Source organism: Microcebus murinus, chromosome 7, assembly GCF_040939455.1.
Source record: "Microcebus murinus isolate Inina chromosome 7, M.murinus_Inina_mat1.0, whole genome shotgun sequence".
NCBI classification, from domain to species: domain Eukaryota; kingdom Metazoa; phylum Chordata; class Mammalia; order Primates; family Cheirogaleidae; genus Microcebus; species Microcebus murinus.
Window position 1 is genome coordinate 52,137,231 of NC_134110.1, and position 12,922 is coordinate 52,150,152.

Here is a 12,922-nt window from a genome sequence, read left to right on the forward strand (position 1 = left end):
AACTAACCTCTTCAGAATTGGACACATATCAATGACACTATAAAATCTTTCACTGAGGAAGTACTTTGTTTAATGGTTGCACTTCAGAAAACAAAATTTGAGTTTAGTAGAGCACTTAAGAAATGTATTCCATGTGAAGTATATTGGACTTTTAATTTTGAATCTAATGGATTGCCAAGCACTTTTAAAAAATTAACCCCTTATATGATGCTAATTTTAGACAAATCACTAAATCATATGACTTACATACACCTACACACATATATACTTACATACACACATGTAATATATGACTTATATTAAAACTTCACTAAGTTTAGCTAAAAACTACCTGGGTAGTGTACTATGTTTAAAGTAATGTTTAATTTATTTTATTCTGTTGGGCTGAATATGTGTATGAGTAAAGACTTATTTGAATAAATCATGTATGAGATGAAATAGTCATTGGTGGAAAGAAAAGAAGATATATTTGGAATGCTAAAAATATTACAATAATATAGAATGATTGAGCATGAAAAATTAGTGGGGAGGAGAGTGGATACATCCATTTGCCCATTTATTTTAGGAGAATTTATTAAAGGGAGAATTCCAAAGGTGCTACATGCAACAGTTGACAATAATAGTTGTCAAGAAAAGGGCAATCTTTAGGTACATAACTGTGTCAATTTATAGCATGATCATCATGAATTTGTGTAATCTTTCAAACAAAATAAAATGGGATTTGAACAGATGTATGTTAGATGCCTAGTTTTAATGATTGGAAATTCATCACCTCATAAAGCTATTTTATTGTCATGATGAACAACTTCATCTAATGCAAAGTTTTTCTGAATGGTGAGTCAAAAGCTACTTCTTTTTAAATCTGTAGTTGGCTCTCATTTGGCTTTATGTCATAGTGGGTTCTCAATCATTTGCTTCAGTCTATTAACGGATCTCATAGCATCACCTGATAATTCTTCTGACCACTTTGAGCTTCTACATCCTCTATCTTTTTATTATGCCAAACTACATTTACAGTTTACTCAGAATCCTAGTGGCAAAGTATATTAGATGTCTGTGGCTGCTGTAATAGATTACCATGAACTTTATAGCTACAAACAACAGAAAATTATTTTATCACAATACTGGAGGCCAGAAGTCCACAATCAGCTTTACTGCGCTGAAGTCAAGATGCTGGCAGATTCTCTCCTCCCCACCCCTAGGCTTTAGAGAATCTTTTCCTTGCTTTTCCAACTGCCAGTGGTTGCTGCCATTCCTTGGTTTCTGGCCATATCACTCCAATTTCTACCTTTATAGTCACATTTTCTTCTCCTCTATCAGCATCAAATCTCTCTCTGCATCTTTCCCCTTATCTCAAGATCCTTAAATTAATCACACCTGAAAGCCCCTTTTCCATGTAAGGTAGTATTTCAGGGTCCAGGGGTTAGGACCTGATAACTTTGGCAGACATTTTTCAGCCTAGTATAAATATGTATTCAAAATTAACAGATTTTCTTTCTCTCATCCAGGTAATAGGTTTTCCTATAGATGTCTGCATTTTTGTTCTTTCTACCCCTCTATTCTCAATAACTCAGTAAAAAATAAACTATTCTTAGATTTTCCTACTTACTTCCTCCCTTACTTGAATCACACAAAATTCAGTAGCTTCTCCTATAGCAACACATGTGACATATGGGTCCCTCTTTCTATTATTCCCACCTCTAACCTAGTTTAGCTTTTCATTGCTTCTCTACACCATAAACACTGAAATATTACTGTAAGAGACATTGAAATTGTCTTTTCACTTTTATTTTCTTCACCAAGTACAGTGGAGTATTTAGAGCACAGTTCTGATTATGTTCTTTCTTCCACTTCTAAAACCTTCAATGAAAAACTGAAGGTATTTTTATACCTTCAAGTGCTTAATTATCATACTAGTGTTCAGCTTTTATGGAGTCTCTCTCTCTGTCCCTTAACTAAGATTTATTGAGTCCTTAAATGCTGGGCACTATTCTAAATTCTTTATACAAATTAACTAATTTAATTTTTATAACAAATCTATGAATTAAATATTTTTGTTACAGTTATTTATGTAAGTAATCTGAGGCACAGAGAAATTAACAACTTCCTTAGGGTTATATGCCAGTGAGTAGAGGGAGCCAGGAAGTTGCAAACCCAGGCACTCTAAGATCTATGGTATTTATGCACTAAACTCCACTCTTTCTAACTTTTCTATACTTTTTTCTAACTTTGGATGCATATTTGCTCTTATGTAAATACCTTCAACTGTGGCTAAATTGGATTACTAATGGTTCACTAAATCTAGCTTGTGGTTTGCCTTTTCTATATTTTCACATAGTCAATAATTTCCTTTAGTGAAAAACCTCTCAGAATCTTAAGCTTAGCCCAAATGTCAACTCCTGCATGAATATTTATTTATTTAGCTGAATGCAAGCTTTTCTTCCCTTGAATTTAAGGAAAGGAAAATTCAGATATGAACAGGAAATTGATCATTGTTTAAGGAGCTGGTGGTTATATTTTACAGTCATAGAGCTTTAATTCTGGTCTTCTTCCTGTCCTGGAACATTGCCATTGGGTCTAATGCCAATCACACAGGCAGGGTATCTATTGCCATGTGGCACTCACTGCTAGAAAAGAGGCACCAGCATTCACTTACATGGAAGAATAATGATGGACTATTTTGCAGATAAAAAATTTTTAATTAATAAAATTATCATAATTAGTGAATGAGTGTATTGCCTATATTTATAACAGACTTTAGCTAAAAATAAATTTATTTTAATAAAATTATTCTTTTCTCTCTTCCAAAACTATAAAATATTTAATAAACAAAGAACAAAATAGATAATACCCACAGTTGTGAGGGTCTTGTGAGTGCTTGCAAAAGCTCAAGCTGTGCTAAGTGATGTACAACAAAGTAACACATGCCTGTTTCTTTAAATAAAATTTAATAGACCTGAAAGAACTCAAACCCTAGCATTTTCCTTTTCAACTTCAGGGACCTTCTGGGTGATTTAGTTATTATAACTCCATTCATAAAAATAATTTTTAAAAGATGAATTTAATCAGTTACAAAGTATCGTGTTTGCTTATCCATACTAAGACTTATTAAAATGTACATGAGGATAATAATGTTAAAAAATTTTTAAAGAAAAGGAAGAGAAGAAATTGAACAAAGTTTATGCCAGGAAAGGAAAAGTAAAACGTGTCTAGGAATAAATGTAGTTTTAAAAATGTGCATTATAATTTCCTGTATACTTGTGGACCACAAATCTGGTTATTTCCTAAAGGCTAAAAGCAAATGAGAAAACTCAATCAGTGACAAGAATCTAACACTCTAAAACATTAATGCTAACCAATTGTTTGGAACATGGATCGAGATTCCTGGCACTGAATCATTAGGTTAACTCAAAGTTTTAATAAATAGAATGTTCTGAGATAGTGACAGACATTCTACATGTCATACACTTTAGTGGGTGCTCCATAAGGCTTTTCTTATAAAAATCACCTTATGTAGGCCAGTGCCATAATAGCAAAGATAAGTTTTGTTAAAAATCCTCCTATTAAGGCCCACAAAGATGGGGTCCAGGATTTGAGCCATGTTTTCCAGGGGGAACTTATACACTGCAATCTATCTATCTATCTATCTATCTATCTATCTATCTATCTATCTATGTACACATACACACAAATATATGATTAGAAATGTATATATCTTACCAGTAATTATTATTTCACAGGTGCAAGTTGTTAGTTTTGCTACAGAACATAATTGGGATTCGCTGGACTTTTATGATGGGGGAGACAACAATGCTCCAAGACTTGGAAGCTATTCAGGTAAATGAGAGAGCTCAGTTTAATTAAAATACAGATATAATTAGGAAAATGAAGATATTTTTCTAAAGACTTATCTAAAACTCTGAATTGTTGGTTTTAATTTGCTTTTTTACAAACTATACACAATGAAGTCAATTACAAGGTTAGACGTTTGAAAGGCTTTAAAAGGTAATGTCAAAATTGCTATTTAAAACCTTATTATATTCTTATCATATTTGTGTAATTATTTATTGATGCTTTTAACTTAATGGTAATATTTTCAGCTAAGTTGTAGTTCAGGAATAGTATGTGTGCCCTTTTTATTAAAAAAGAAGATGAATTTTATTAGTGAATAATTAGACTATGCTTGGTAATTATGGTATATATACTTAATAGAATGCTATGTAGTTAAAATAATCATATAGACTGTGTATAACAACATGGTAAATTCTACAAGGTACTATTAAGTAAGAATAAAGAGAATACAATATTACTTCTATGAAATGAATAAAATTGTATAAAATTAATATATATCTATATAACTAGACCAGATGGAAACACAAAATAAAATATTCTGATTTTTTAGGCAAGATTTTGAGTTATTTTTTAAATGTTAGATTTGTTAAAGTTTTAAAGGTAATTTGTACAATAATCTGAAAGCTTCTTTCAGCATATAGAAATTGAAATCATGAATTTTACTTCATTAATTTTTATTATACTTTTTAAATTCTAGAAATAAACATAACTAAACTACTAACTCATACATTTCATATATACTGAAATACATTTGAATGACAGTAAGCTTTTAAGAGATTTTTAAATGGAATGTGATAACCAATTATTCAGCATCACCAATGAGGAAAGGAAAGACATATCTAGAGCAGGAGTGATTTGACTGAAACATAACCAACATGTAGATAGACATCTTTCTTAGAAAAATCTCTTGAAATCTTGAATACACTTCTATTGAGGGTAGATTTTGAAAAAAACACCTTGATTAATACATAGTTTTACCGGTAATTTATTGACCTATCAGTAGTTAACTTACTTAGTTTTACAACAATGTTTATAATGTAGTCATTGACCTGCCTTCTCAATTATCATTTCAGGAACAACAATACCCCATCTTTTGAATAGTACATCTAATAATCTATATCTAAATTTTCAATCAGACATCAGTGTTTCTGCTGCAGGATTTCATCTTGAATATACAGGTAAAAATAATATAATGTGCTATTCAGAAAAGTTAAGAACAAGTTTATTTTAATTTTAAAAGTATTACTTATTTACAAATTATACTGATAAAATTTTAATGATTTCACTAGAATTTACGAGTATCTCTCCCTTTATTGTAGTAAGAAAATTAACATGAGATCCCCCCTCTTAACACATTTTTAAATATGCAATATAGAATTTATTATGCACCCTATGTTATAAAGATCTCTAGAACTTCTTCATAGTGCCTAACTGAAATTTTATACCTGTTGGATAGCAACTTTTTCACTTCTCTTTCCCCCCTGTCCCTAGCAACCACCATTCTACTTTGTCTCTATGGGATTATCTAGTTTAGATATGTCATGTAAGTGGAATCATACAATATTTGTTTATTCTGAAGCATTTCATACTTTTTCATCCTGTTATATAAATAAGATTGTTTCCCTAATTTCCCTTTAGAATAGTTCATTTTTAGTATATAGAAACATAGTTCATTTTTGTATGTTAATTTTGTATCTTACTATTTTATTGATTCATTTATTAATTCTAACAGTTTTCCTGTAGACTCTTTAAAAATTACTAATCAATAATTGTACATATTCTGGGATACACATGCTATTTTGATACATGTGTATAATACATAATGGTCAAATCAGGGTAATTGGGATACTCATCACCTCAAACATTTGTCATTTTTTTGTGCTGGGAACATTCCAAATCTGTCTTCTAGCTATTTTGAAATATGCAATAAATTATTGATAACTATAATCACCCTACTTATTGAACATTTGGATTCATTTGTTCCAGCTAACTGTATTTTTGTACATATTAACCAACCTCTCTTTATTGCCACCTCCCAGTACCCTTCCCTGCTTCTGGTAATCATCATTCTACTCTCTTCTTTCATGATATAAACTTTTTTAGGTCCCATATATGAGGGGAAATGTGCAATATTTGTCTTTCTGTGTCTGGCTTATTTTATTTAACAATGTTCTCTAGTTCCACTCATTTTGCTGCAAATGACAGGATTTTATTCTTTTTGTGGCTGAATTATATTCCCTTGTATATATATGCCATCTTTTCTTTATCCATTCATCCATTGATGGGCACTCAGGTTGATTCCCTGTCTTGGCTATTGTGGATAGTGCAGCAATAAACATGTGAATGTATACATGACTTGGATAAACTAATTTCCTTTCTTTTGGATATATACTCATCATTAGGCTTGCTGGATCATATGGTAGTTCTACTTTTTAGTTTTTTGAGGAACCTCCATATTGTTTTCCACAATAGGTGTACTAATTTACATCCCCATCAACAATGTATAAGAGTTTACTTTTATCTACATTCTTGCCAGCATCTGTTATTTTTTGTCTTAATTTTTGATAATAGCCACTTTTACTTGGGATGAGATGGTATCTTATTGTGGTTCTGTGGAATCTTTAGGGTTTTCTATATATAGGATAATATTATCTGCAAACAGGGACAATTTTATTTCTTCCTTTCTGATTTGGATGTGTTTTATTTCTGTTTTTTGCCTAATTGCTCTGGCTAGTACTTCCAGTACTGTGTTGAATAAAAGTGGAGAAAGTGGGCATCCTTGCTTTGTTTCTGATCTTAGAGGAGAAGATTACAGTTTTTCACCATTGAGTATAATGTTAGCTGTGAACTTTTCATATATAGCTTTTATTATGGTTAATGTAAATTCATTCTATACATAGTTTGTTGAGAATTTTTAATAATAAAAGGGTATTGAATTTTGTCGTATATATTTTTTTCATCCATTGATAGGATCATGTGATTTTTTTTCCTTCATTCTCTTAATGCAACATATCACATTTATTGATTTTTTTTTTTAAAGAGTCTCACTCTGTTGCTCTGGGTAGAGTTCAGTGGCATCATCATAGCTCACTGCAACCTCAAACTTCTGGTCTCAAGGATCCTCCTGCCACAGCCTCCCATATAGGTGGGACTACAGGCATGTGTCACAACACCCAGCTACTTTTTCTGTTTTTAGTATAGATGGGGTCTCACTCTTGCTCAGGCTGGTTTTGAACCACTGAGCTTAAGCAGTAGTTCAGCCTACCAGAGTGCTCACCCTCCCAGAGTGCTAGGACTACAGACGTGAGCCACTGTGCCTGACCTGATTTGTTTAACTATCCTTGCTTCCCAGGAATAAATCCCACTCGGTCATGGCGTATGATTTTTTTTAATATGCTGTTAGATTTGGTTTGCTAGTATTCTGTTGAGGATTTTTGCCCCATGTTCAGCAGGAATAGTGGACTGTAATTTTCTTTTTTTATCTTTATCCAACTTTGGTACCAAGGTAACATTGATCTGAATAAATGAGTTTGGAAGTCTTTCCTCCTCTTCAATTATTTGGAAGAATTTGAGAAGAATTGCTGTGAATTCTTTAAATGTTTGTTAGAATTTACCATTAAAGCCATCTGATCTTGGGCTTTTCTTTTGGGGGACAGTTTTGATTACTTATTCAATCTTTTTCCTAGTTATTGCTCTGTTTATATTTACTATTTCTATGGCTTTACAATTAAGTCTTGGTAATTTTTACACTTCTAGAAATTTTTTTCTATCTTTTCCCAGTTATCTAATTTTTCAGTGTAAAATTGTCCGTGGTAGTCACTTATGATTCTTTTTATTTCTATGGCATCAATTGCAGTGTCTCCTTTTTAATCACAAGCATTTCAAATTGTGGAAAAAAGTAGCTAAATCTTATAGCATTTTGCAACTGTAATTGGAGTAAGTGGCTACACTTGTTGACTTAGAAATAAACATTAATCTCCCAACTTCCTACAAAGCTTTTAATCACAAAAACAGATTAGTTCCTCTAGTTAAATACATATGTGAGACATAGTGTTGTTTCATAGATAAAATTAACACAGTGTAATTAGGTGATTATTTGAGTAATTATGGGTTGACTTGCTCTCTCCTTAGAATATAGGCTGCAGAAAGACAGGATCTGACATAGCAGCTTACCATGTCCATTTAGGTTGTCATTATGTCTCTAGCACTGAATCTAGTCCCTGAAAGTTGTTAAGCATTCCAAAAAACATTTGTTGGCTGAATAAATGAATGAATGGACACAAGAGCTAGAAGTGGAATATAAAAAATATATAATATTGGTATATGTCATTAACATCAGTATACCTACACTGATGCTACTATTCAAATGGGGTTTAGAACCTCCATCTGTGCACATTTTATATGTTTGCCTCTGCTTCCTGAAGGTACCCAACTAAGTATTATCTCCTCAACCTCACCTTGTTCAGGCCGCTAAGTCCATCACTGAAACATTATTACCTACACTGGAAGTTTTGATAGAAGAGAAACTCCCAGTGATAAAGAACAGAGGCTTCGATGATAGGTGTGTGCTAAATAAATACCAGTCAATTGATTTTTTTATAGTTTTTTTTTTGTTTTATAATGAAGTTTACTTTTGAGTTATTGCTTACCTCAGATACAATAAATGTATTATTATAATGTAAATGCATGACAAATCCATAAAAGAAGACCCATTCATTCATTCTGTATTCAATCAATAAATATTTTGAACACCTACTATATGTCAGACACTATGCTCAACACAGGAAATTTGAAGATAAATATGTCACAGTATCTTTCTTTGAAGAGAGAACAGTCTAGTAGAAGAGGCAGAAAGATAAAGCAATGATACAGTGCTGTGAATACAGTAATAGAGATATTGTGGTAGAGTGCACAAAAGGAATGCATATTCAGCTCTATTTATGAAACTCAGGGAATACTTCAAACAGGAGGTGACACAGACTGAGTCTTAAAAAGTAAGCAGGAGCATTTCACTTTCACTTAGACAAGAAGGAGTGTATATTTTCAGCAGAGGAAACTTCATGTTCAGGCAGAGCTATGAAATATGGCATATTAAGAGAATTGAAACTATTTCACTAGGGCTGGTGCATAAGGTTTGAGGGAGCAGCAGGAACTAAGGCTTCTTGTATGGGCATGACTACTCCTGAAAGGCACAGAATGTCAGAATCAGAAACTTGACTTCATCATAGGCGATCTAGGTCAAAAGTAGTATATGTCTTGATAGTTACTCATAATACAGACCATTAAATTATCATAATCCCAAGTAAATCAAAGAAACATTTTTATGTCTTTTGTGTACAAAGTTACATTTCTAAAACATATTGTTGAATGTCAAGAAGATTCATTTGTATAAGATAAATAATATATAATAATTAAAATTCAATAGGATTATTTATAAAATTATCTATAACGTTTTTCAAATTTTTTGTTAGACATTCTTACTTTTAATAAATGAGGGAAATTGAACTATATCCTAATTAACAAATAATAGGAGTTAATAATACATAATAAATTGCCTATTAGAACAGAATTTTGAGTTTGCTCTTCTTAAGAGAAAACAATGACTAGTTGTTTTAAATCTTTTCATAATTTTAAGTCTTGGAAACCACTGTCTTTGATAGAAAAGGCATACTAGGTAGAATTTAAGCATGTTTAATCATGATCTTTAATTTAGACAGTAATATTGAATGTCTAACTATGTGAAAGGACATTTTGGTTAGAACTGTATGGGAATTGGAAGATGAATGAGATAAATCTTTTTCCTAATTGAGTGAAAACTTTATTACATGGAAAATGTTTTTTGCTACACTGTATTTGTGACTGTTTATACTATTATGTTACAACTAGTTCTTTCTAAAAATGAGAAATCAAGGAAAAACAATATTTCTCTAAATTAATTATCTTAATCCAACTAAAAAATGTGAGAAAGAACTTATCATTGGTAATGAATAGACATAAGAACAAATGATGCATTGATGTGCTTTATGCACAGTTGCTTTAAATAGTAAGGCTACTAACTTTTCTAATGATCTAGAGGCTGCTCAAAGGGAATGGCATTTAATTTGTTAACTTTGAATTCACGTGATCTAAAGTAAATTTTCTCAAAGTGATGCTTGTGTTCAAGATGATCCCCAGATACTTCTTAAGTATCATAGAGGCCAGGCGCGGTGGCTCATGCATGTAATCCTAGCACTCTGGGAGGTCGAGGCAGGCGGATTGCTCGAGGTCAGGAGTTCGAAACCAGCCTGAGCAAGAGTGAGACCCCGTCTCTACTATAAATAGGAAGAAATTAATTGGCCAACTAATATATAGAGAAAAAATTAGCCAGGCATGGTGGCTCATGCCTGTATTCCCAACTACTCGGGAGGCTGAGGCAGTAGAATTTCTTGAGCCCAGGAGTTTGAGGTCGCTGTGAGCTAGGCTGACGCCATGGCACTCACTCTAGCCTGGGCAACAAAGCGAGACTCTGTCTCAAAAAAAAAAAAAAAAAAAAAAAAAAAAGGATGATAGATATCTAGATTCTTTACCTAAAAGAAAAACAAACAGACAAACAACTAAAAAACTAAGGCATCATATTTATTCAATCTAAGGAACAGTGTCAACTGTATTTTTCAAAAACTACCAGGTGGCAAACTATTAGAAGATGATGAGATGATCAGCAAAATTTTTAAGCATTGTGTTAATGGGCCTTAACTAAGATGTTTTCAAACATTTGCTGAATGCTCTCTTTTACTTGGAACAAATTGTTATAAAACTTCCTGGATTAAAGTAAATAATTAAAATTACCAGTCCTACAAAAATCTGGTAAGAGTATAGTAAAATAATAATTTTATCAAATCATAACTTATTTTCCAGGTAGATAAAGACCTTTCTTTTTAAAGAAATTAAATAAATGCTTCAGTAAATGGTATGACTTGCTAACATTGTCACATAAAAATAGTACGGTTGCATGTGTTGTTTTTAGACAAAATCAGTGACTATAAATTGCAATCAGGACTCTAAATAGAAAAATCAAAGGATAGAGAGAAATAGAGAAGTAAAAGAAAGTTATAGGATATAGAAAAGGGAGGCAAGAAGTATAGAGGGAACAATAAAGGGAAATGAGAAAATGATACATTTAGTTGATAGTAGTGAAATCAGTGCCAGAGGATTCCTAATGTTCTTTCAATTAATTAAAAAGATTTTGCAGTATTCTTCATGTTTTCAAATATATTGTCTAATCAATAAGGACATTAACATTGTATTTATAAAATATTAAGTGCAGGAGAATGGTTAGAGGTTGAAAAAGAAAATTTAAAAACTAAGTACAGCTTTATAGAATTAAAATGACTAATAAATTCTGCTCTGGTCCTTAAGGACAAACGTATAAAATAAACCATGACAGCATTTTTGGCTGCTTCGTTAATAACAGATTGACTAGCAGTAAAATGTGTGTGATGGATCAAGTGCTACATAGAGCAGCTGTGGTTTGGAACAACATCCAGCAGGGCAATCGGAAAGGCTGACTGTTCACTCAGTGCACACTCGGGAATATTACTTCCAGAAACTCCAGAGGATACAGTGCCCTCTACCCAAGCACAATGGATTTTTTCCAAATAATCCATCTTGTTTATGGAAAAGGTATCTTAACCTCTGTCACGTTTCAAAAAGGTGGTGGAGAAACACCTATTTTGTGGTAATTCAAGAATCTGTCCATTTGTGGAGGCAGATTATAATATTAACCTAGACATTGAAATCTTAAAGAATTTCCTTATATATTTAGAAGCTCCTCAAATTACTGGTTCAGATAGATAGCCTCTGTTAGAGAAAACTGTTTTTCTAATGAGTATAAACAAGGACTATAAGAATGTTTTTAAAAAACAAACAAACAAAAAAACCCCCTAAGTTTAGATACTTAGAAAAAGCAAAATACTTATGCAATTGAGGACTAGCGAAAATAATAGTGTTTGAGTGGTGTGTGTGTATCCATGTGTGTAAACAAGGTAGGTATATTAACTTGTTAACTTTTTTTTAATCGAGGAAACACCTATTTCACTGCACATCTTTGGTAGTTCATTTGTGACAGCCTGTGAGATAAAAGTTCTGCCCTCTGGGTAACATAAGGGAGGATTCATAATGGGTAAATAACAGCCTATAATCACACTATAAATACCAGCAACAGATGCAGAAGACTTTAAGGTTTTGTATAAAAAAGAGTAGATTTTTTTTTTCATTCAGGAACACAGACTCTTACTATATTCCTAAAAGAGTATTTTAAGTAGTAATGGTTTCAGGAAACATGGCAGGTGTTCTTCTTTCTTGGTAAATGGAAATTTGGCTGAGATTCCTCCCAGCAAGTGAGTGTTTTCTCCATCTGATTTTCCTACTCAATTATAAGGTTTAAAAAGAAAGAAAAGAAAATCTAGATTATTTGATGGCACAGTTACTACACAGATACACTCTGCTTTTTATTTACTTAAAAGGTAAATGCATGATATTCTAAGATAAAAAATAAAATAAAATAAATAGATAAATGCTGGCAAATACATTACTTTGTATCACTATAGTGATCCTTTCCCACTTGAACTTTAGATAATAACATTTTAACTCTGGAATACCTGGTCCTTAATATTTTATTATTATTATTATTATTTATATTAGACAAATTTATTGTTAATTCTGCTCAATCCTTTCTACAGATTGGTCTTATTAATATTTCTAAATAGTTGATCATTTCATATCATTGCCTTCTTATCTACTAATAAAGGCAACATTGTTTAGCCTCTTACTCCAACAATAATTTCGTGTCATTTTTCACACATGTATTTTGCGATATTCTCCTACCTAATCAAATGAAGTAATTATTTGTTTCTTAGAGGTATCATGCCTTTCCTATCTCTACTCCTTTCAGCATTCATTCTCTCTGCTAACATGCTCTACTTCTCTTCTTTTTTTTCTAGCTGTAAGACTATTAACTCTTATTTCTACCCTAAATCTTAACTTCAGTGACTAAATCAGCCCAGCCCAGAAGTTTCTTCCTTCTCTGAATTCC

General features: G+C 32.1%; 1 protein-coding gene across 5 annotated transcripts in view; it reads left to right on the top strand.

Moving 5' to 3' along the window:
• CSMD3 (CUB and Sushi multiple domains 3) overlaps nucleotides 1-12,922 on the top strand; it is a 1,101,621-nt gene that overhangs the window by 961,003 nt on the left and 127,696 nt on the right. For all 5 annotated transcript variants that reach the window (XM_076005068.1, XM_012781857.3, XM_076005066.1 and 2 more), the window contains 2 exons: nucleotides 3,741-3,837; nucleotides 4,926-5,030. In XM_076005068.1, the coding sequence (XP_075861183.1) occupies nucleotides 3,741-3,837; nucleotides 4,926-5,030 (202 nt within the window). The remainder of the gene's footprint in view (nucleotides 1-3,740; nucleotides 3,838-4,925; nucleotides 5,031-12,922) is intronic.